This window comes from Gopherus evgoodei, chromosome 8 (assembly GCF_007399415.2).
Source record: "Gopherus evgoodei ecotype Sinaloan lineage chromosome 8, rGopEvg1_v1.p, whole genome shotgun sequence".
NCBI lineage: Eukaryota > Metazoa > Chordata > Testudines > Testudinidae > Gopherus > Gopherus evgoodei.
The window spans coordinates 92,770,245-92,795,124 of NC_044329.1; the positions used below are offsets into that span (position 1 = coordinate 92,770,245).

Consider the following 24,880-nt stretch of genomic DNA (forward strand, 5'->3'; position numbering starts at 1 on the left):
GCATCTAGAGTTTTCAGATACCCTGCCAAATGGATTCTTGACCTTTACTGAATGGAGACAAAAGTACCAATTCCAGGACTAGTTTCTATGAGGTCTCTTTTAACACTGATTCATTTTGCATAGGCCAAACAGCCTTCCGATTGTAACAGCTTTCAGTCACCAACCTGGGCTGGAGGAAGGTCTACTAACAGTACTTAGGTCATATCATATAATACTTTTGCAGCCAGATCTCAAAGGACTTCACAGAGGAGTATATCATTATCATGACTATCCAGATGAGGAAACTGAGGTACAGATAGGTGAAATGACTTGCCACAGGCAGGAGAGCTGGAAACAGAACCCAGGGCTCCTGTCTCCCAGGTCAGTGCCCTAATTCACTGACTCACCGTGTGTCCTTTAACTAACTGAACACCTAGCACTGGCTAAATGGAGAGACTAGATCTCTGAATGTTTGGTCTGATCCAAGGCCTATTAAAAGTCAACGGAAAGACCCCTGTTACATTTAGAGGGCACTGGGTCAGACTCTCACTGATGCAGATTATTTATAGTGCATCATAAAAGACAATTCCACAACAAACTAGTTCAGAAGCAAGAAGGATCCCTTCAGCCCCCATTTACACTGATGAATGCTGAGAAGTTTGACAGTATAGTACATGGGTGGGCAAACATTTTGGCCTGAGAGCCACATTTGGGTATGGCAATTGTATGGTGGGCCATAAATGCTCATGAAATTGGGGGTTGGAGTGTGGGAAGGGGTGAGAGCTTTGGCTGGGGGTGCAGGCTCTGGGGCGGGGCCAGAAAGGAGGAGTTCAGGGTGTGGGAGGGGGCTCCAGGAAGGGGCAGAGGTGCAGAGGTGGGTGCGGCTGGGGATGAGGAGTTGGGGGGTGAAGAGTTGGGGGGTGAAGTAGAAGAGTGCTCCGGGCTGGGACCGAGGGGTTCAGAGGGTGGGAGTGGGGGGATCATGGGGTAGGGGGTTAGAGCATGGGAGGGGGTCAGGCTCTGGTTAGCGCTTACCTCAAGCAGCTCCTGGAAGCAATAGCATCTCTCCACTCCAGATCCTACATGGAGGCATGACCAGACAGCTCCCATTGGCCACAGTTCCCGGCCAATGGGCGCTCTGGAGGTGGTGCTTGGGGCTGGGGCGGGGCAAGCCCTGAACTCTGCTCCCCAGCGGGAGCTAAAGGGCCAGATTAAAAACATCTGAAGGGCCGAATGCGGCCCCCGTGTTGTAGATTACCCACCCCTGGTATAGTGACTTTAAAGCAAATATCCAGGGAAGAATAATGCTTTTATTTTTAGTATCAGCTTGCACTCAATTTTTATTACTTTTCATTGTTTTTTCTATTGTAGACTGAGACACTACAGCTTTGCTCTTACATTTTATATACAAAGTGTGAATGTTAATAACCCAATAATAGTTTTTGCACAAAGAGGAGTTTGCTTCTTTACACAGAACAAGTGTCAAAATCCAAAAGTTTATTAATTGCATTTTCTTTTTTCTTTTCATACAATATAATTTTCAAATTTGCTAGCGCAAGAGGGATCAAAATACAAACCTAATCCAAACAGCCTGAAATCTGAGCTTCCTTTTCGTATATTGACAGTTTCTAGTACTAATTCAAGTTATACTAAAGGTATCAAACTGTTAGAAAATCACTTCCATTTAAAAAAATTGTATGTTGGCATTCTTAAAAATCCAATTATTTGCAAATGGTAGTTTGATTACAGTCTGATAACAGGGTTGTGTTGCAGAGATGCGATCTGGTACTTCTGCTGTTTCATAATCGTTAAGCACTGTGCAATCACCTGATGAAAAAGAAAACAGGATAAGCAACTAATCCTCCAGAAACTGCAAATACTAGAAGTTACATTATATTTAGAAACTCAGATAATACTTTTGTTTTTCTCTCTTTCGTAGAACAACTGATGCTTAAAAATGATGAATTGTCAAAAACTAACATATGCACGTGTAGAAGAAAAACAGACAGAAATATTTTGCTGGGGGAAGGAAGAGGGAAAAATGTCCTTGGGAGATCAATAGACTGTGTGGAGCAAACAGTTGTCACTCTACTTTAGGCAACTGTGAAGAAAGAATATTAATTTGACATAACTAATGACAAAAGTATATATTTTTTATTATTAAACTATCTTGCCCCACCCCTTTTGTTTGACCAATATACAATATTCATTTCCCTGATCATCCAATCCAAATGTGATTACAACTCTGCACTACTGGTATTCCCAATTGCACAGAAGAACTGACTATCCTGCTCCTTTTCTCAAGACAATCTTTTCGAAAATCTTTTTTCTTGGTCTCCCATGGATCAATATCTTGTCCAGTTTTTGTCTTGAAAAATAAGATCCTTTCATTCGTTCAAATTTTAAAGTAAGGAAATTACAATTTCTATATTAGAATGTGACTGATTTTTCTTGTTCTAAATATACTGATTTATAGAGACTCAGATCATGTTTGGCATAGTTTGATGTAGAGAGACTCTGTTCCCAAAGTTCGCTACAAATTTTTCTCTTGTTTACTGAAATATTGAAATTTTTCTCTTGTTTATTGGTCCTGCTTTAACACTGAACACCCCACCACTAATAGGGCATATTACCACAGAAAGGGCTATTAGTTAGGCTTAGCTGTGAGCACACATTTCTCCATTTAGGTTGATATCTGCAACTAAGAGTGAGAACTGGGGCAAGAGGCAACATGGTACAGTAAAAGGCCTGCTCAGAATGGCAAGGAAAATTAACTTTGGTGTCCCAGTGGAATTGCTTGGGAAGGTATGGATAGCTCCCTGATTACTGTGCACTTTTCTTTCCAAATTTAATTCCTAGCCAGATATATTTATGTGTGTCTGTCAGCTCAAATATGTGAAAGATACAGTCTCCTATAACAGAGTTGCCACAAAATGCCAACGAAAATATTAAAAGTCACTTATATGGTGCCATAAATATACATCAGCGGGACAAGAGCTTACTGTGTCAAAGTATAGAGTACATTAGGCTCTTAAAGAAATATTTATTAATAAATAATACGACAAGACAAAGGACAAATGTCCAGGTCATACAGATAGTGAGGAGGCACAAAGGGAAGCAGTGAGTTTTAAGGAAGGATCTGAATAAGTGGATGCACAGCAGGTAAGAACAGGAAGACCATTCCAAGAATAAGGGGCAAATTAGAAGCCAAGAGTAGAAGAAAGAGAAATGCAGCACAAGGAGAAAGGATTGGGAAGAATTTAGGGATTGAGGAATTACAAAAAAAAAAAAAAAAAAAAAGTGGAGATGTAGGCGAAGACTAGATTATATAGGGCCTTAAAGGAAACTTCTAGGAGATTGAAGCCAATTAAGGAATTCAAGAAGGTTCCATGATCAAAGCAACCAGAATGGAAGAGGACTGCAACAGGACCATTTTGGATAGATTGGCATGGAGAGAAAAGGTGAGAAGAACCTGAATGATTTATGTGGAATGTGCATTTAATGTAAGAAAAAAAACCTACCTTCCTAGAATTCTGTGGCAGTATTATGCCATCATCCCAGAGTCGAGCAGAGGAGTGAAATGCACTGCTTTCTTCCTCTAGCCTAGATAAGAGAGTATTTCAGAAGTTTTAAAATTCCAGAATAGGAAATTCATTGGATAAGTCAAAGCAGAGAAACAGAAGCATAAGTGATTGAGGATATAGTGCATCATAAAAGACAATTCCACAACAAACTCCGGGATGCATGTGTGAAGCTACCATAGAAATCAGTGGATATCCAGTACATACCTAACGACAGAATTTGACCCCTAAGCCATCTTGCAGAAAGACAGTAATACCACATGCAAAGGAAATATGCAAGGTTTCTTAATATAAACCTAAATATGCAAGGTTACTTAACATAAAACAATGTTTTATAACTAACACTGATATTTGTTTGTTAGATTTTCATCAATGTGTGAGGCAATGCACTGGCTTTTTCTTTTTCTTTTTCCTTTTTTTTTTTTTTAGTAGATCTGCTTTGGTTGGTGAGATATTCAGTAGGTGTGTTGGTCTGAAAGATAACAAAACTAAAAAAGTGAAATTAATGTAATTTAATTTAATTAATCATAATTAAGGGGGTTATTTTCAGTACTTACTTTTCTTTTAGATGCATTAACTCTGAGTCATCTCCTGTGCAGTCGTCATCTCTAGCTTGTGGGAATGTGGAAATATGTTTTGAATCCACAAGGGCAACTCTTGCATTAGGCCACAGGAACAGGAAGTTTGGATCAAATGACCTCCCACACTTAAAAATAAAATAAAATAAAATAAATAAATGGGACACGCTATTCATTCTCCAAGAGCTTAACAACTAAAATGAGCCATTCACATAGGATGCTGCAGTCAGGTCCCTGAAGAAGAAAATGTAATGGCTTTTAAAGGTGTGTATATTCCCCATCGGTACATGATCCTATCAGACTTAAACCAATTCTTTCAAGTCTTTATAGAGATCAATTAAAACACTTCAAAATATTAAACTGAATTAATCACAATCCCTGCAATAATGTGCGACTTTAAAGGTATGAACCAAAATGACAAGTTTTAGCATGTTCTGTGTTTGCTTAATTTTTCTGTTGCATTTTTTAAAATGTCTTTGTTTATATCTACATATAAAAAAGCATTAACAATATTTTACATTATATAATATAATATAATACATTTTATATGCATCCGACGAAGTGGGTATTCACCCACGAAAGCTCATGCTCCAATACGTCTGTTAGTCTATAAGGTGCCACAGGATTCTTTGCTGCTTTTACAGATCCAGACTAACACAACTACCCCTCTGAAACTTACTAGAGTTACTTTATAAAGCAACTCTTATATTAAAAATTATTACAATAATGAATGGAATTACATGTTCCAATGGCAGACTGAACCACATTGACAAACCTATGACAAGTCAAATATTATCCAACATATTAACCATACCATGGCATAACTTTCATTCCCGTAACAGCCACCAATTACAAGGGTTATCTTGGGCACAGCAGCACAAGCAACTGCAGCCATCATAGAGGCCTGTGCCTTTAATCTATTGGTGTGATCCTCTGCCTGAAATTAAAATACAGATGAAGTCAGTGTAGTTCTTAAATATTTTTTCTAGATTCCCTTCACCCCAAGCAAACTTATAAAAGCATCTGAGGATTTCTTTGTATAAAATTCGAAGTGATCAATGTTTTCAGAACAAGTAAATTAGGAAGAGCATATGCATACAGCATATGCCATAAAACTATAAATCAGTAAAATAATCATAGCCTGTGTTGGTAGTGGAGCACTGCTCTGCTATATAAGCCCTGGAGTGACTCTGGCTCTCTCTAGGCTAGTAAAGCTCAGATGCACTGCGGTTGTACCAGGCTTGATCTCAAATGCTGGGGCATACAGGAAGAGTAGGGCTGGGGAAGAAATAGGTGCACAGAGGGAGGAGTTCTCTGCTCACAGAACCTAGGGCTAAGCCTACCCTTATGTTCTCTGTGGCCTTGGACAAGTAACTCTCTGCCTCGGTTTCTCCATCTGTACAATAGAGATAATACCTAGTTACCTTCTTGATAAGACTGTTGTGAGAACTGACTAGTTAATATTTCGAGATGAAAAGCGCTGAGTGCTCGGTTTTACTACTAGCAGTGAAGGCGGGACACCGTGTCACCCCAGGTAAATGGATAGTGTTGCTCCAGCAAGAGAATGTGGATGAATGTAATACTAAGGGGAAATGGTGACCCTAGAGCAGAGGTGGGCAAACTACAGCCCGTGGGCCACATCCAGCCCGCAGGACCGTTCTGCCTGGCCCTTGAGCTCCTGCCCTGGGAGGCTAGCCCCCGGCTCCTCCCCCGCTGATCCCCCTTCCCTGAAGCCTCAGCTTGCCCCACTGCCAGCACAATACTCTGGGCAGTGGGGCTGTGAGCTCTTGGAGAAGAGCAGCTGCAGAGCCCAGCCTGGCCCGGTGGTCTGTGCTGCGCAGTGCATGGCTGGCTCCAGCCAGGTGGCGCAGCTGCCTGTCCTGGTGCAGCCGCACCACCGGCCACTGGTGCTCCAGGCAGTGGTAAGGGGGCAGAGATGGGGGGGTTGGATAGAGGGCAGGGGAGTTTGGGGTGTTGGTCAGAGGTGTGGATGGGGTCAGGGTAAAGGGGTTGTTAGATGGGACAGTCAGAAAGCAGAGGAGGGGTTGGAGGGGGCAGCAGGAGGCAGAGGTGGGGGTTCCAGGGGCATTCAGGGAGCAGGGGGGGTGGATGGAGCAGGGGTCTTGGGGGGCATTCAGGGAGCAGGAGGGATGGATGGGGCAGGGGTCCTGGGGGGAAGTCAGGGAGCAGGAGGGGGGTGGATGGGGCAAGGATCCCGGGGGGAAGCCAGGAATGAGAGGAGGGGTTGGATAGGGCGGCTGGGGGCAGTTGGGGTGGGGGTTCCGTAGGTGGTCAGGGGACAGGGAGAAGGGGTGGTTAAATGGGACAGGGGTCCCAGGGAGGCAGTCAGGAAGGAGAGGGGGTGTTGGATGGGGCAGTGGGGGGCAGTTAGGGGAGGAGGGACGTTAGGGGCAAGGGTCCAGGGGCAGTGAAGGGACAGACAGAAGGGGGGGCTGGATGGGGCAGGAGTCCGGGGGAGCAGTCAGGGGCGAGTAGCGGGGGGGGGTGTCAGATAGGGGGCAGGAGCCGGGCCACCCCTAGCTGTTTGGGGAGCACAGCCTCCTCTAACCAGCCCTCCATAAAATTTCTGAAACCTGATGCGGCCCTCAGGCCAGAAAGTTTGCTCGCCCCTGCCCTAGAATATAGGTCTAAGAATAAAATGCCTAAGAACCCCAGCTGGTTTTATCAAAATGAATAAGTTTGAAACAAAGATTGTGATTCATAACAAACAGTGACTTTGTCAATGTGAAAAATGAGTTGGGACAAGAACTGGGAACTACCTTCTCATTCTTGAATTACGGTACCATACCTGTGAGAGACTTGTTGGCTCTGGTGCATGTGGAGCAGTATTCTGGAGAAACAGGATGGGAATGCTTCGCTGACTACACAGCTGTACAAAGTGGCTGCCCTTTAGAGAAGCATCATGAGTCAGCTCACCATTGTTAGCCACTATCCCAACAAGGTGTCTAACAAACACATATAGGAACACTTTCATTTCTGTAGACTGAGATTGGTAAAAGTGTTGTTTGTAGTAAACTAACAAAAATAATATCCATATGTACTAGCATCAGTCCTATAGGAGCATCTTCAAGAGAGACTCAAAATAATACATAAATTGCACTTGCATGCTGCCTTCATTCGAGGATCTCAAAGTGCTTTAGTAACATGGAGTCTGCAACATCCCTGTGGAGCAGGGTAATGTTATACCCATTTAACAGATAAATACACTTAGATGAAGGACAGAAATGTTAAGTGACTTCCTCAAGGTCACAGTGAGTTAGTGGACAGAACTATGAATGCAACCCAGGAGTCCTGACTCTCTTCCTCATCACTTAGTGTGACATACAATGTACCACTAGTTAACATCCAATGTTCAACATTTACATTTGAAACAAAAAAAAATTTGAAAAGCTTTTTTTATTTCTGAAGTTTCTTAAAAAAAAACAACCACCAAGTAATGTTTACATCAAACAAAACATGTCAAATATTCTTCCTCTATAAAATGTCTTTCAAAACCACAAATTTTAATCAGGATCTATATTTCTGACGCCTAAGGTTCAACTTTACAGAGGCCTGTCATGTATGTTTGTGCTTCCAAATAAAGAAGATCACAAGGTAAGTACTTACTGAGTGTATCCAATAATGTAACACGGTCTGTTTTAGCACATACTGATGATTTAAGCAACAGATCACAAAGAGTCTAACATAAACGAGAGGCCACTCTTGGTGCTCTAACTGAAAGCCCTGTTTTCATGCAGAGCTGGTCGCTTTGGAAACGCTTGAAAATAGATTAAAAATTCATTTACTACCACTTTCTCCTTCCCCACATCCAACTTATATTGTTTAGTTAACAATGACTTGTTTCATTAAATGTCCTAAATGCTAGCCCAAAAATGCTGCTTAATGGGGTTAGGACTTTGGGACTCTACATGGTAAAAAAACGAAGGGCGGGCTGGACCAGTTTAAATGTCAAAGTTTCAATTCCTGTTGCCAGAAAAAAGGATCAGGCTGTGATTATTATTTCTTTCTAGTTTATTCATGAGCAAATCCTACTCAGATTCTGAAGGAAAACAAACATGTTTTGCAATGCATGCTGTACCTTCTGCAGTGATAATGGACATTCTGTACTATGCTGCACACTCAGCTGCAAGTCTATGCTTAAACCAGGTTTCTAGTTTATTATGAAGATTAGTCTTGCCAAAGCTGTGATTTGTTTAGAGCAGGGAGTCTGAATAAGAAATTCAACAGGACACACAAGACCAGTAAATACTAGGAACTCTAAAGACAGCTGCTTATGAATGGTCTCAGCTTGACAAACTCTCAAACTGCTAATGGCAGCAAGAAACATATACTTGCCCAATATACTCAACTGTATAATTTGTCTTTTCAGTATAATGGAATGTGTGCCTCAAATATTCATCTTGTCTCAAAATCAATTAACCTGACCGTTAAGCAGAGTAGCATGCTATATCAATTCTAGCAAAATGATTTATCTTCTGGCACTGTTTAGTGATAAACTTAACATTTATTAAGGAGAAAAGGGCTATCATATTAGAGGTTACTCTGACTCACAAAATGGGCCTAAAATATTTATTTTGATCTTTTAAAGATTGTGATTGAATTCAGTGCTGGTAAAATGTGCCAGAGTAACAGCCCTAGAGGATGAAGTAATTTCTTATCCACTGAAGTAGCACCGTACAGGAACTGGCAATGCAAGCTCACTCACACTGCCTCACCCATATACCTCAGCCCTGCTCTACAGGGGCCACTTTGAGAGGTTCACTCTCCAAGCCTCTTCACTGCTTAATGAATCTGCTGAGACTGCCAGCAAAGTACCAGCTGAGATGTGGACACCTGTCCACCTAGGCACTGGACTGAATCACCAACTCATTTCACATAGGCCACAAAACCGCCATCATCCTGCTATGGTTCTCAGCCACTATTGACTTGGCCAAGTCTGAATTCAGAATCTAGAGGTAAAATGTTAGGCTAACTAAAGCTATCTTATTTATTGTCAATCACTTGAACCATCCAGAACTCTAACTTAAGGTGTTTGTTTTTTAACTGGACATGCTACACAACCTAATAATGATACAAAAGCTTCTTAACCAAAAGAGTGAACTTTTTTTAATATACTCTTGCAGTCTTACCCTTCCATATGGGCAAATCCTGTTACTAATGTTGTTCCATATTCAGCTTTGAATTCTTGGAACCTGCTTCCATCTATCAGACGGCTCAAAATCTACAAGGAAATTACTTGTTTTCAACAGAAACTTAAATCAAGATTGGATGTCTTTCTAAACTTACGCTCCGTCCAACCAGAAATTACAGCCAGTGCTATTCAGAAGCTCAGAGCAGATCAACATAGTCCTTCAGGCTTTAAAAAACTCTTAAATCTAAAAATATGCAATGAGCATGAAAACAAACTTTTGTTAGGACTTGATTACCTGCTACTCGGAAACAAACTTTAAACTTGGCCTCTAAAAAGTTTGTGAACAGTCATTCACGTGAACAAAACCCCACATTTGTGCAAGCAAAAAAAGGCTTTTTTGAGTGCGATTACCTGGTAACTCTGCACTAAACCACATGTGCTCATAAATTTTTCAGGTGTATTCTAAGAGGACCATTTCAAAATGAAGCTGAGACCCCTGAAATGTCAGAATTTACTACTGGCAAAAGATGCAGGATTAATATCCTTGGAGACCAAAATCCTCTGTATATCCACAGACCACCTATAACATGAGAAGTGACATTCCAAGTTTCCCTACCCTGCCCCACTAATGTGTCTGATCTGAAGGGACTACCAAAGGATGGGAGGGAGTCAGACCCCTTAATTCACTTGTTCCTTGGCCTCTTAACTGAGACTACCAGCAAGGGTGAAAGTTGGTGCCAACTGTAAGAGTGGTTTCTGTGATGTTAGCTTTGTCTACTGGGAAATGGATAACAAGCACCAAAACCATTTTCCATAGATTTGCAGTTTCTTAAATAGCCAAAAAGATGCAAAGCACACCAATTCTGAAGCCCTCCAAGCTTCTACATACCTCGGCATGTGGGAGTAGTAGTACTAGCAGAATTATTTGGTGCAGTTACTCTACTCTCTACACAGGAGCAGTGCGAGGGTTTTTGGCACCCTAGGCTCGCTGGTCCCGCGGCTCCGGTGGACCTGTCGCAGGCGTGCCTGCGGATGCTCCACCGGAGCCGCGGGACCAGCGGACCGTCCGCAGGCACACCTGCGGGAGGTCCACCGGAGCAGTCTGCCACCCTCCCAAATCCTGGTGCCCTAGGCGACCGCCTAGGTCACCTAAATGGAAGCGCCGGCCCTGTCTCTACAAAGTGTTTAACTTTTTGTTTTTTTACACAGCCATGAGGAACCTTTGCCATTACACTTTGAAATATATTTAAGATAGAAAGAGGAGCTGATGTAGTAGTCAGGTCCTTGGCAACAACAATATGCAACACTGAGTATTTCATGTGATTTAGGATTCACAAATGAATCCTCCAAAAAAAGGCAGCATGTTTTCTTTTAATATGCAGATACTGGATTAAGTAGACACCTAAAAATTGTGAACTACTGTAGCATTTGTCCTCCTTACCGGTTTTATATGTAGAGTATAGCTATAACCTCGTGGTGCAAGCCCCAGAAGCTCTTCAGCACTGTACAGAGGATCATCATACTCTAAAGTTTCCTCTGGTGGAAGTTCATAATTTAGCGTCAAGATAATATTTCTAACACATTCATATGCTTCCTTTTCTGAAGATGCAAAATGGTCAACACAGCCACTGACTCTGAGGGACAAAGACATTTTAGAAATACATGATAAAAATGAAAGTTCAGGACATGAGACTACATTATTGAAAAATTAAGGACTGATGCTAACCCCAGATTAAAGGGGAAAAAAATCATTTCTAACATCTGTGGATCTTCTAGACTCAATCAGGACTTTGTGCATTTTTGTTCTTGCTTCAGGTGCAGATCTCTCATATAAGTCAATGCAAGTTGTGTGCCTGGAACAACTGCAGTCTAAACAACAGAAGATCCACAGTGGAGAGGAGAGGAGAAAAATTCTCCCTGTATTTCTTTGGTGGTTAGCCATATTAAAGGAAAAAGCTTTTGTACTCATCTTCAATATATTTCAGATACAACATTTGAAATGATAAAGAGAAAAATAATTTTTGTAATCTCTTTACACCAGCAGCATTTCAAGACTGGAAATAAAGATGTATACTGCACTGTCCCATTTATCTGAATGGCACTGGGATACCCCAAACTTTCAGATTAACCTTTGTTCAATCACAGCATCCAGCCCAGCATGCTCTGGAGTAAAGTTTCTGAGTTTGCCATGCCAGGGAGCAGTGGAGATGTTTCCAATGCAGAGCACAGTGAAGACAGAACCCACCTCCCCTCCTATCTGGAACTGCAAAACATTCTTTTGGCAACTACAGCAATTTCTTATATGGACAAATAATAAGGAAGTGTTTAGATACTTGGAACTGTCCTGCTAGAGTCTCTAGTCCCTTCAGCTCACATTTCCTCTCAGGCGGCAAGGATTACTAGTAGAGGCAGAAAAGCTGGCTCGTTTCCAGCTGTTTTACAAGCATCCAGCTTCTTTCTTGCAATGAAATACTTTAATGCCTCCAAATTAGGTATTTATCTGGCCCCCACTGTCATAGTATCTCAGTGCCTCACAAATTTTAAATGCATTTATCCTCATAAAACCCCTGCAAGATGGGGAACTGAAGCACAGAGACTAACTGATTTGCACACAAGATCACACTGGAAGTCTGTGGCAGAGCAGGGAAGTGAACCTGGTTTCCCTAGTCCCAGGTTAGCACCCTAACCACTGGACCATCCTTCCTCTCTGTTGATGTAAATAAATCAATAGCTTTCTTCCTCTTCAGATACTGTGTGATGGTAAGTTCCAATTATGGGCCTAATCCTGGAGTCTCTATTGAACTCCTAATGAAGTCAAGTGTGTAAGGTCTGAGGAGCAGGCCCTGAAATGGAGAGGTTGTTTGAGCACAAATAGTAAAATAAGAAATTAAAAGAATTATAACAATACTTAGCTCTTACACACTTACATTACATTACATGTTTGGTGGGTTCTTTTTAAAATGAATCTCTCTCTAGCACTATCGCACTCCCATGTACGCAAAAAAAGGCTCTTTAAAGTCACTCACATATAATTTCTAATGTGTTTTCGAGGCATACTTCCTATCTTTAGGATCAGACAGTGTCCTGTCACTGCAGGCATCAGGCATATCTTCTGTTACTAAATATATTATTTGAGCCCCTTTTTTTATATAAACATTGTACCTACTTAGAGTGCATACTGGCTCCTCCTAGGTCCTCAGGAGAGATATCTTCTCCTGTGGCTGCTTTAACCAAAGGGGGGCCAGCAAGAAACATACTACCAATTTTGTCTTCAATCACAGTTTCCTGTGCCCTGGTGGGAACGTAGGCACCCCCAGCTGTACAAGAACCACACACCACCGCCACCTAGGGGATAAAGCAAGACATTTGTGTAAGGAGAATGCTTGGGCAGGGACACTATGGTAATTGCAGTAGTAAGCCATTTTAGGCACTTTTGAGATTTAGGCTCTTTATGCAGCTAATTAAAAATCCTCCAAGACTTTCTAAACAAGTCTTTTATTTTAAAATTGTTTTGAACTAGTCAGCTGCTAAATTCTAATGTAATGAAAGAACATTAAAAGAGATCATTTTTGCTCTTAGTTAACTGATTAGCAATCACAAAACAAAAGCTTTTTCTCAAGTCACTTTGGGGAGCTGTATCCTGGCCCAAGACCTTGTATTACCAATAATTTTTATATATTTTATTTTAAACATGTTCATTCATTATTCCCCAGTGGTAGAAATGTTTTTAACTGTAGAAGGTGAGGTGTGTGCACCGGGAAATACATGAACACTGTACATGGACAAGAGGTTCTAATGAGTGTGACGATGGACCTCTCTGCAGTAGTAATGTTGCTGAATCTTACAGATTATGTGTAGGTTTGGCAGGATTTGATTTAACTGACAAATGTCAATAAATGTCAATTTCAGCTGCCAGAATGAAATCAAGTGGAAAGAAATACTCATCTTCAACAATGACGAAAGCGCAGCCTCTCCCGACCCTTGTGCCTGCAGGGATCTGGTGTCAACAGCCTGTGGCTGCACAGAAAGCACTCTGCAGCCCTGCAGCCCTTTCACTCCAATGACAGCAAAGCTACAGGGGGGGCTCTCTGTGCTGTCTCAGAGCCAGTGACACCCAATCTCTGCAGGCTGAAGGTGTGGGGCAGGCTACTGACCTGGAAAGGCAGAGCAGAAACCTTTGTCCAGGGCTGCAAGGAGAAGGATGAGTCGTCAGTGGCAGGAGAGGCCACCCTGTGCAGGAGCCATTAAGCCGCAGGGTGGCCTCCCCTGTGGCTGGGAACAGAGCCCTGACTGGGCGGTGGCGTGGGGGGGGAGAGAAAAGTCTCTGCTCTCCCCTACCAGGACAGCAGCCTTTCCCACATCATGTGGCTGCAGGGTCAGGCATCACCAGTCCCTCAGCCATGCAGGGAGCCCTCTGCAGCCCCCATTCTCATGGTTCTGCTCCCTCTCTCACTATCTAGGAGCATGCCCGGGCAAGAGCTGTTCAGCAGCACCCCACAGCTGGAGGCTCATCCTCCTCCCCTGCATCTTGTGCCTGGTCTCTTGGGCCCTTCAGCCATGCCGGAAGCCCCCTTGCCAACCAACTGTCAGCACTGGGAGCCTCTCTGCCAGTGCTGCCTTAAGTCTACCCCCAACTCTATCCCCCTTAATTTCCATCAACTGGTAAACAGATAAAATCAGCAAAAAAGTGAGATTTTACTAAGCTGTTCTCTAAGAGTGTTAGCGTCATTATCATGAGCTACTGCTGGGAAATAATTTTCATTGTCTACAGTGATGGATTATGGCCAGTCTAAGACTCTTACTCCAATGGAACCTCTACACTTTTGGGCATTTCACTCTCTTGCCCATCCATGGTGTGAAGGGACTAGCTCTGCCACCATCTCTGTGTGACTTTAGATTTAAGCTCTCTTTCTTCAGTTTCTACATCTATAACATGGAGATAATACCGCCTCTGAATTTATTATTGTTTGCAAAGTACTTTAAAACCTCCAGATGGAAAAGGTTAGAGAAATATGATTAGTACAATGATGATAAATCTTAAGTTTTAGGCAGCCATCATTGAAAGCCTCGTCACCTAAAAATGAATCGTGAGTCAGATGCGTCCCCATCTAGCTAACTAGGAAGAAGTTTCAGAACCCCATCTTTAGGAATAGGGCACCAGCTGTTTTCTTGGTCCAGAAAAGCTCTAACTACCTCCTACTAGCTGCCAAATCCTCTCAGCATTCCCTGTCCTTCACCTGTCGTACTGTTCCGCATACCCCACAAGCACCTCCAATTCACTTATATACTCCCAGTGATTAGAATCCCAACCCTCAATCAGCTGTCAACACCCAGATTTGGGACCCCACATTTTGGTTGACCTAGGTCCCCTTTAGCTTTAGGCCATCCCCACTAATCCATACTTAATCACCCCTGCTGCTCTCAAGAACTTCATAGTGTAACTCTCAGCTCTGAAACAACTAGATTCCTTAGAACCACAGATACAAATCTAATCATTGTCAACCACTGTCAACACAACCTTCCAATACAGATAAACTGACTGCCGTGCAGTTTACTGTGTGTGTGTCAGGGCCTGTCTTTTCTGCATGGACATTAAGGAGCAAATGGTGTTTTTCCTAAGTGGGGATTTGCTCTGGTGTCCTTGGCCAAAATTTCCCTTTGCCCATTCCAAAAGAGAACTGCATTTCAGTGTTGCTATACAGAGTTTGTTAAGCACTTTTGGGATCCTTCAGGCTGAAATGTGATATTTCTACTATATAATTTCCCTTTTGATTTTTTTCCCCTCAACAGACACAAACCTAGATGTTAGAAAGTATTTTTGCATATCTGAGTGTTAGTTCTAGAAGCTATATTACTGAAAATAAAGCATTTTCCATAAATCCATTAAACACATATGCTTTCTTTATAAAGATCCAATATGACATTGTACCTGAGGGATTTTCATAGCAGACATTATTGCCTCATTGTAGAATACTCGGCCACCATGAGACTGGTCAGGAAAGAGTTCTGCCTGATAATGTAGAGAAAAGACACCGTTTTTACCAGAGCGTTTCAATATTATTTTAAAAAGCCAACACTTTGCCTTTAGTTTTGACAAAGAGAAAAGCAAACAAGTTGTACAGCATATCTGACTCATAGATGACCACTGTTAGGAATCATAATGTATAACTTTCAGGTACTGTTTTAATCTCTATTGTATGTACTGCCCACTGAAACTCAATTCAACAAATATAACGATGGCCTTCTGTGCTGTACAAGGCAGAGAGAAGTCACAGATCTCAGCTTTGTGAAAGGGCAATCTATTCAAATTCAAGGGCAGCTGGGGCACAGAAGCCATCTCTCATTAGATACGTGGGCACAGACTGAAAGTCAGGGAATAAGAGAGCTCATGTTCATTCTATATTTCTGAAATGAATGCAAGAAAGTTTATTTTTTGTCCTTTGTTTTCAATGCAATTTCTGGATTCAGAATTAAACTAGACGCTGCTTTAATCATACAGTGCTCCTGCTGACTCAGTAACAGGCTCAGGATGGTTACTGTCTACAAAGCTTTGCCTTCTGTTTGAGATGGCACAACTTTAGCTTTTCAGCAGAAGTCACGTGTACTAAGAGTACTCATATTCCCTGCAGAAACTTGAATTCTATGCAGTGAAAATGACCTCTGCAAACCCTCTTCCTCATATTACAGCAAGGAGGAAAAGTCTCCATTTTATTTTTAAGGGGCCTATTTATCAGCAATTTTCTCTGCATTATTAATACAAACTTTATATTAAATTACTTTGTCTTTGCAAAACTTTTTCATACTGAAAATACAAACTGAAAACACTGAAGACCAAGGGGATCTTCACTTGAACTCCCAGTGTTTGCTGAGTCCATAATTTGTTCCCATGCAGAGACTCGAGTTTCCAAATGTTGATCATGTTGGCTTCACTTAGATGCAAGATCAGTCAGAATGACTTCCACTGTCCTGGATGTTAGAAACATCTCCTAGACTCTGATTTGAATGCAGAGTTCAAATAGAGTATAATTTGGACAAAAGTTAAAGTCAGCCAGCCAAAAAAAGCATAACGAGATTCACTTCTAGAAACTGCAGGCAGTCCTCAGACTTACAACACAATTGGTTCCTGAAAATTGCGTCGTAAGCCAAAACGTCATAACTCGAAACCGCAATCCACTCCACTGCGGGACAGAGCATCGTAAAGTCAAAACCAAATCAGGGTGTCAATTCAGACTTAAGTGCTGTTCATCTTAAGTCAAATGTCGTAAAGTCGAGGACTGCCTGTAATCTGATGCAGATAAAAAATGGCTATTTTCATACAATGTGCCCTTTCCAATATTACCTGTAGTGGTAGGAATGCTCCCCCGCTGTCAACTAGATATACCGATAAAAGTCTGTTTTGAACTGCTATTTGTTGAGCTCTTAGCTGTTTCTTCACTGAAATGGGATAAATGGTCCCGCCTTTAACTGTTGCGTCATTTGCCATAAAGACACACCAGACTCCACAGATCTTTCCAACTCCTGAAACAGAGCCCACAGACATTTATCAAGGGCTCTGTAATAACCCAAGTGTAGACCTTTTGCAACAGTTTCATACACTAAACAAGGAAGCCGAAGTGCATGTTATTCTTTTCAGTAGCAGCAGCATGTCAGTAAGGCTTTCTACAGTATTTTCCCCATGCCAATGAAGCCATACATACTGTATGGAGGAGACACATCCCACTCTGTGGCCTTACAACGTGGTCTTATTTTGAAAAATGAGAGTGAAGGCTAATGGCATGGTACAGATGAAAACAATGTGACCTGGAACATCTTTGCTACTGACATTACATGAGGAAAGAACGCAGCTCTCCAGATGAGTGTGCAAGACTGGCAATTAGGTGAAAAAATGCGTAAAAACTGAGAAAATCTGATAAAGAATTAGTGAGACAATAAATATGGAATCTCATTATACCATTCTTCCAGCTGCTTTTCATCACAGAACTGCACTTTCAAATGCAACAAGGCAAATTATTTTATCAGAAGGCATTCACTAAGCCCTGAACTGATGATCCCCAAGCATTCATCTCATTTCACTCCCTTTTCATTTAAAAGAGTATGTGCTTGCTCACCACCCTTCCAAGTGGGTCATTTAAGTTTTTACAGAAAAAATTCCCCAATGGAGAGGGCCAACATAATACTCTTAAGTACAGGATTCAACATAGAATCATAGAATGTCAGGTTGGAAGGGACTTCAGGAGGTCATCTAGTCCAACCCTCTACTCAAAGCAGGACCAATCCCCAGGCAGATTTTTGCCCCAGATCCCTAAGTGGCCCCCTCAAGGATTAAACTCACGAGCCTAGGGTTAGCAGGCCAATGTTCAAACCACTGAGCTATGACTGGATTCTTTAAGGGGCAGCAAGGTCCAAAGCAGCTGTGACTAGCCAGCTGCCACACAACTAGACTTAAGAGAAGGCACCTGCAGCCTAAGGAGAGACAGAAAGGACACGTAAGAATTGCCTTAGAACAGATGGCAGGAACAACCTGAGGAAAAGCTGCTGAAGACCTGAAAGACAACAGTAACTTTTTGCTGCTGGTGATGTGTACTGAGGAGAACTGAATAGAGCTGGGGAATCCTGCCAAGATATAGGAAACCTTGTGCACAGGCCCCTAGAAATAAGGGTACAAACCAGCTTAGCTGGTGCAAAAAGTGAGTGAAGCAATTCTTGGCACGCACAAGTGGGTGGCCTCAAGAGTGGAGATTCAGTTCAGGGGCAAAAGGAACTGGGACAGAGAGGCTAATGACTCTTAGGGGGGTAAGCTGGGAACATTGACTTTTGAACAGGACTGAAGAGTTGCTACCTTGTTTTACTTCAGGGTTTTCAGAGGAACTGTTTTCACTATGAATGAGTCTGTGAGCTGTGACACTTTACATAAATAAAATGGTCTGAATTTGCTACTGAGAGATCCATGGGTGGATGGAGGGAAACCTGAGCGGGTTGAGCCTGTACTAATGAGGATGGCTATAGGCAGGGCCGGCTTTAGGCTGATTTGCCCGATTCCCCAGAATCAGGCCCCACGCTGGCAACTTTTTAATTTTTACTCACCCGGCAGCGCTCTGGGTCTTCGGTAGCATTTTGGCAGCAGGTCCTTGAGTGCTGCCGAAGACCCAGAGTGAGTGACGGACCTGCTGCCGAAGAGCCGCCGAAAACCTGGAGTGCTGCCGGATGAGTATGAATCAGGCCCTGGACTTGCTAAAGCCGCCCCTGCCTATAGGTAGAGTGCCCATGACAAGGTTTCCCTGTAACAACACTAAACAAAGGGCTTGTGCACACAGAGGCTTGGGTGTGCCCTCTGAATTGGGTGAATTTCATTTTAAGTGAATACTCATTTATAGAGCATGAAAGTAACCTCTGACACTTTTTGGGTGGTCATAGCAGCAGCAAAGAGACTCCTGAGTCCAACAGTAGTACACAGGCATAATTGGTCATGCATTCTGAATACCTACTGGAAAGAACCCAAATACCAAGTTGGTAGTTTGAGAACAGCTCACTAATGAAAGCCACAGTTCCTGCGTTAATCACTCAGGGGCTCAAGCTCCCTTAATTTGACGGGGCAGCCTTTAGTTAAAGTGTTTGCAATGTCACATTTAACCCTTTGAGACAGAAATCAGTCACTGCTGTAACTGGGACAAAATATTAAACCAATAATATAGCACATTCAACACAAGTGTAGGGGGAGTTCCAGCAGTGGGTAGGATGGGGTATCTCCATAGTACATGCCATTACAGAGATTCTAAGCAGTCCAGCAACCCATAATCAGCCCTTGAAGGACTGCTGTAAATCAGAGCACTTGCAGCATTATTCCAGTTTATGCCCAGGGTCCATACTGCCCCCCAACCAGTCCAGAATCTGGACGGTTTAAAAACATTCATTTCCTTCTTCCTCTGGGCTGTGCCTCACACAGTGTGGCACAGAACTGGACTCTCAACCTCAATCTATCTTTATGATTGCTAAAAGGAACTAGAGAACAATGAACATATTCAGCTTAAGAGCTCAAAATCTATATTAATTATATTCAGATTTATTAACAATTAAACAAAAAGCACAACTCCTTATTATGCATGTAATGATTTTTCACATTACACCAACTATAGAGGCCACAAATCTTACCAGTGAGGCATCCAGCTGCAGGAACATCACCATATGGCAAATCAAACCCTGCAAAAGGGGACAGCTCAAGAAAAGTTTCATCATCGAGAAGCATTCTTAGGCGTTCACGAACAAGCAACTTCTTGTTCCTTTGGGTATGACGCAAGATTGCATTCTCTCCACCTCCTTTACTGACCTTGCAAAGCAACTCTGAATATCTGATTTCAAAGACAAAGCTTAATTTAATGAAATACAGTTATTACTCTTTTAGTAAGTTAATACGGTACTTAAATAAACTACCCAGTTGTCACACCAATGTTTGACATAAACTATCACTTTTGGATTATGTCTCTGGAAGTTATTTTCAGTTAATTATTATATTATGATTTAGTTCACCACAACCAAATTAAGCAAGGGAGACAAAAAAAGCTCAGATATTTTATAGGAATAAGACATTTTGGTTTGATTCTTCACAAGTTAGATTTCCCAAGCCTAAAAAAAGACAGTTTAGAAAACAGTCAAAATAAATTCTGTTTATGGCTTTTGTTCATAATTACTGGAACTTATTAAAGCTATAGTCTTTTCCTTGGTATTGCCATATACATCCAATGTTAAATATTTTAAATTACTTATGGGATCAAGTTACCCTCTGTATAGACAGCTCAATCTAAGTACTGAGGGTATGGCTACACTTGCACTTCAAAGCACTCGAGCGTGGTCCCAGCGCTGCACGTACTCCACATCCTCTACGGGTGTAGCTTGGCTCCCAGCGCTGCGGCACTGTTTACACTGAGGCTTTACAGCGCTGTATCTTGCAGTGCTCAGGGGGGTGTTTTTTTTCACACCCGAGCGCGAAAGTTGCAGCGCTGTAAAGCGCCAGTGTAGCCATGGCCTAAGAAGTGACTGAGCACTTACTGATAGGATCAGATGCTTCAGCTGTGACAGAGAGATATTGAGCATTTGCTGATTAGAATTTTCACTGCAGAGCAGATATTGATTATCACAGTTTACCAGCCTTAATTCAGTTTTTGGCAAGCCTTACTTTTTGAGTTCTGCTACTCTAGAAAAAGGAACCATTCATTGGCTTCTTCTCTGGCTCCCCTCAACAAGTGCTGAAAACAGCTTATCCACTGGCACAGACAGGAAAAAAATTATGTCCAACTCCACTGCAGAATGTTTTACACCAAGTGAACACTGCAGCATTGTACTTTCACAGAACTAAATCTGACTGGCCTAATTTTGTCTGAGAAGCACAGTGTAAATAAGAAACAGAATAAATGGTGAAAAGTAAATTTGCTTTCTGAAATCATCTCAGTTTAAAAGTTAAGTAAAACATTTTTAAATACATATTTTCAACTCCAAGTTCCACTTTTAACCAAAAGCATTGTTTGACCAAACAATATATGAACAATTCTGTAGCTTATTTAAGTAGATAAGTAACTATTTAAATACCACCACAGGGGGGCACCATATCTTTTACATAGTTTTGCTTTTGTGGAGCATACTTCTGAGTAAAGACCTTTGAATTGTTGCCATATGATCCTGAAGGACAAATACATAAAAGAAATGAATCACTTTCCTCCTTTTATCAGTGAATCACGACTAATTGAGATAACTGTCATCTACTATTTCACTGGAGTTTTGAAAATGTATGAGTCACCACCATCTTTGCATTAAAAATTAAATACAAGGCACATTTTATGAAGTTCTAGAAAATTACTTTTTAGTAATATATGCAAAATAATACACCATGGCTAAATGTTTTAAATTTGGGTGCCTAACACTGGACACCTCAACTGATATTTAGGCAACTACATAAGTGGGCTGACATTTGAAAGAGCTGAGCAAACACCTTGCAAATAGCCTGTATCCATAAGCCCCAGCAAAAAAAAAAAACATTTAAAACTTTCAGGTGGCAAAAAAACCTGCTAAAAATTCTAATTTCTAGATCTTTAAAAATTAGCTATATAGGCTATTGCATGTATAGTCAAGTTTGTATACATACTAACGTTGCCAAATGATTACAGAAATGGCCAATTACCTTTGAATACAAGCCTCACTATTCCTTAAGTTTTCTTCAAACACATGTTCACATACAGAAGGGATACTTCCATCTAAAACAGGGAAGGTTTTTGTGTACTGTCCGTATCTTGCTTTGTTACTTAAAAAACGATGGGGAATCGTATTACATTTCAATGTGGGGACAGTCTTTTTCATAACCTGGCAGAGACTATTTCGTAGTGTCCATATTGTATGTTTGTTTTTGCAGAAGTCCTTATAATTTCTTATGAATAAAGGAGTTAAGGTTTGGATTCTTGAAGCCATGAAGCTAGGAGAGAGTCTCCAGAGTGTGCATGAAGTGATATTGTTCCACATGGCTCTAAGAATTAAAGGAGAAACAGCTTTTTATTTCCAGAATCCAAATTCACAGATCTCTCAATTAAAAGGGTGAAAATTAACAAGCAGACCACATTACATGACAATTGTCAAATGCTGAGCTTGGAAAATCTAAATTCAAGTTATTTTTAATCTATTTAACATTTCTTACTAGTGAACTAAATGCTTACTGAATAGTAGACTATTTTTAGAGTTACAAAGCATCCCTAGCTCCTAAAAGACTACCCTGGAAACTGTAGGTGTTGGGCATGTCTGAAAATCAGGCTCCAAGAACGGTGCAAACGATCAGTGGCAGAGCTGGCACCCCCCAAGTGAATGCAACCGTTCACCCACTTACAGAGCAGATTTCAGTTATTAACAAGCAGATAGGTATGAGAATTATTTTCTTTATACACCAGTGACAACAGGGTGCGAGCTAGCCTTGCTCCACACTAAGGGCCTGCTTTTTTTTTAAATGTCTTTTACGTATTTTATTGCCTGTTCTGATCCTTCCCTGGGGAGCACCTGACACCAGCCCCTACCAGAGGGACTAGATGGACCACTGCTCCGACCCCTTTGGCCGTTCATATGTGGCTCCCGCCCCACAGAACCGGCCTGGCCCATTGTACAGCTGGGAGTTGCCCCACCACACAGGAAGTCTGAGCAATGCAGGGAACTCAGCCAGCCTTGACCAACCACCCCGCCCCCTCCCACGGCTGCTCTGCCGGGTGCCCAGCGCCCCCGGAAATCGGCCGCAGCAGAAGCCGGGCCTGAATCCTGGGCGCGGGAAGCGCTCGCGCAGCCGGGCTGGCGCAGGCACCTAACCGCGGCGCAGAGACGTTTCCCGCCGGGCCGGGCGCCGTGAGAGGGAGGGCGCAGAACCCACCGGGGGCAGCCCGCAGACCCTTGGGCGCAGCGAGCTCTGAGGCAGCAGGACCCGGCCAGACCCCCCTTCGCCCTCTAACGCGCCCCCCCCCCCAGCAAAGCTTCGCTCCGAGGGAAAGTCAGAGCGTCGCGTCCGGTCCCGGCGGGCGGGCCCCGCCCCTTGCGGCCGCTCAGAACTCCTCGGGGGCGAGACCCCTACTGGCCTGGGGCGCCGCCCTCCCCCCCCCCCGCCTTCGGGAGCTCGCGCCTGGGCTCAGGAGCCCCTGACCTGCTGCCCCACTGCCCGCCCCAGAGAGCGACTGAGGTGCTGGGCGAGCGGCCCGCGGAGCGCGCTCCAGGATCTGCCCACGCCACTCACTGCCAGGATCCCGCCCCTGTGTCCGCTCGCGCTGTCCTCTGGCGGTGGGGCCATAGCTGGTCAGCTGTGGGACATAGGCCCTGTACTCGTCCCAGCTGAGGGGATTCTCCTGGAGCCTGGCTGCAGGGGCCTGGGCCTGGAGCCGCAGGATCTGAGCTCTGCCTCTCTCTCTGATAGTAGATCTGGGAGAGGCAGCACCATGCCATCCACAGAGTCCCAGAGAGCAGGTGCCCTGCTGCCCTGCCGCCCAGCCTTTACCTCTAATCTCCCCCTGCTCGGCTATGAACTGACCCCTCACCCCAGCAAAGCTGGTAGCAGATGTGTGATAGTCTCCCAAATGTTCAGGATGGGTAACGGAGGAAGTCAGCCAGCCAGCCTTCACTTTTGCTTATTGCCTGGCCTGATCTGCAGAGGTCTCTGCATGGGCTATTAAAATGCCTTTTGTTTTTTGGCTCTACCTCCATCTCCACCTGCTTTTCCTCTTTATCTGTTCTCCTCTGAGTCCTTTTCTCTTCCTGTGTCTGTTTTCTTTTGTCCTCTCTTCTCTTATCCCACCTCAAATCCTTGTTGCCTTATTTCTCACTGTGCCATCTCCATCAGTTCCCTCTTCCCTTCTCTCCCTATTTAATTCTGACTCACTGCCCTTCTGTCTCCTTTTTCCATTTCACCCCTTGCCAATTCAAGTACAGATCAGCTAAGTTGCACTTATTTTTTTTGCATTGTTTTGTATTCAGTCCAAGGCAGTTCAATCTTACATGAAGGATTTCACTATGTGTTTCAGTGACACACTTGAACTCTCATCCATGCTTCTGTGATACCCCTCACTATTCATAGTGTCACAATTTGACAGTTTGGTAAGTACCCTCTCTGTGAATCCCAGGTTCTTGTTTTCTCCTCTCCTGGGGCTTGTCTACATCACAAAGTTGCAGCGCTGGTGAGGGGGTTACAGCGCTGCAACTTAGGAGGTGTACACATCTGCAGGGCATCACCAGCGCTGCAATTCCCTGTTTGCAGCGCTGGCCGTACTCCCGTTTTGTCTCGGGTGTAGAGGATCCAGCGCTGGTGATCCAGCGCTGGTAATCAAGTGTAGACACTTACCAGCGCTTTTCTTGACCTCCGTGGAATAAGCAGGTATCCCAGCATACCTGAGGAAGCGTCTGGTAATCAAGCAGGTCTCCTTCCCCAGTTTGCAGGGGGGTTCGGGGAACGCGAGAGCAAACCGGGGAAGGAGACCTCGCGTTCCCCGAACCTCCGTGCAAGCAGGTCTCCTTCCCTGCGGTTTGCAGGGGGGTTCGGGGAACGCGAGAGCAAACCGCGGCGAAGCTGGTCTCCTTCCCCGGTTTGCTCTCACGTTCCCCGAACCCCCCTTGAAGCCGCCCAACAGCGCTGCAGTGTGGCCACATCTAACACCACTTGCAGCGCTGGTTGCTGTAAGTGTGGCCACTCTGCAGCGCTGGCCCTATACAGCTGTACCAATACAGCTGTAACAACCAGCGCTGCAAAATTGTAGATGTAGACATACCCCTGGTCTTCTATGCTTCTCTTTTCTCTGTTCCCTGCTTTCCTTCTCATTCTCTTCCCAGCCTCTCTCCCTTCATTAACTCTCGCAGTTCTATTTTCTTCTTGCCCTTTTATATTTGTATTTAGACATGTTGCCTCCTTAGATTTAGTGGGGTTGTTCAGAAAGCATTGGGTAGGGTTATGTTAAGTGTTGATGATTTACCTTAGGAGAAGAAGCAGATATCCATCACAAAAAGCTACATAAAAGGTAAAGCACCCATAGTGGGTACAAAAAATAGATGCCGTTACATGTGATGTATATAAGTGGGTTTCAGCCTGTGGT

The 24,880-nt window shown here is 43.2% G+C and overlaps 2 protein-coding genes across 13 annotated transcripts in view; one reads left to right on the top strand and one right to left on the bottom strand.

The window, feature by feature from the left end:
* Positions 1-1,456: 1,456 nt before the first annotated feature.
* On the bottom strand, positions 1,457-23,924 carry LOC115655861 (methylcrotonoyl-CoA carboxylase beta chain, mitochondrial-like). 12 transcript variants are annotated; one of them, XM_030571816.1, is made up of 14 exons: positions 22,769-22,808; positions 22,681-22,737; positions 21,460-21,798; positions 19,440-19,636; positions 16,630-16,808; positions 15,220-15,300; positions 12,457-12,635; positions 10,732-10,924; positions 9,289-9,380; positions 6,948-7,104; positions 4,953-5,075; positions 4,118-4,266; positions 3,501-3,582; positions 1,457-1,806 (listed from the first exon to the last, which is right to left on the bottom strand). In XM_030571816.1, the coding sequence occupies exons 3-14, from the start codon at positions 21,792-21,794 to the stop codon at positions 1,723-1,725; spliced, it is 1,851 nt and encodes a 616-aa protein (XP_030427676.1). In that variant the 5' UTR covers positions 21,795-21,798; positions 22,681-22,737; positions 22,769-22,808; the 3' UTR covers positions 1,457-1,722. The 12 variants fall into 12 exon arrangements, with proteins under 12 accessions (XP_030427676.1, XP_030427665.1, XP_030427664.1 ...); XM_030571805.1 differs by lacking the exons at positions 22,681-22,737; positions 22,769-22,808 and adding an exon at positions 23,038-23,918 and having other exon boundaries at positions 4,118-4,173; XM_030571804.1 differs by lacking the exons at positions 22,681-22,737; positions 22,769-22,808 and adding an exon at positions 23,038-23,916.
* The window catches only part of LOC115655863 (protein wntless homolog), a 143,599-nt gene continuing 141,967 nt past the window's right edge, over positions 23,249-24,880 (top strand). The window contains exons 1-2 of the mRNA XM_030571818.1: positions 23,249-23,264; positions 23,819-23,891. The gene's annotated coding sequence lies outside the window, so the exon portion shown is untranslated. The remainder of the gene's footprint in view (positions 23,265-23,818; positions 23,892-24,880) is intronic.

What these genes read in the sequence shown, in the direction of transcription:
- LOC115655861 (XM_030571804.1), bottom strand. Translation starts at nt 23,243, where the DNA reads ATGGCATGGTGCTGCCTCTCCCAGATCTACTATCAGAGAGAGAGGCAG. An exon ending in AGCCAACAAGTCTCTCACAG is followed by an intron (nt 5,076 to 6,947) that starts GTATGGTACCGT and finishes TTTTAATTTCAG; the next exon opens with GCAGAGGATCACACCAATAG. An exon ending in TTAATGCATCTAAAAGAAAA is followed by an intron (nt 3,583 to 4,117) that starts GTAAGTACTGAA and finishes TCTCTTATCTAG; the next exon opens with GCTAGAGGAAGAAAGCAGTG.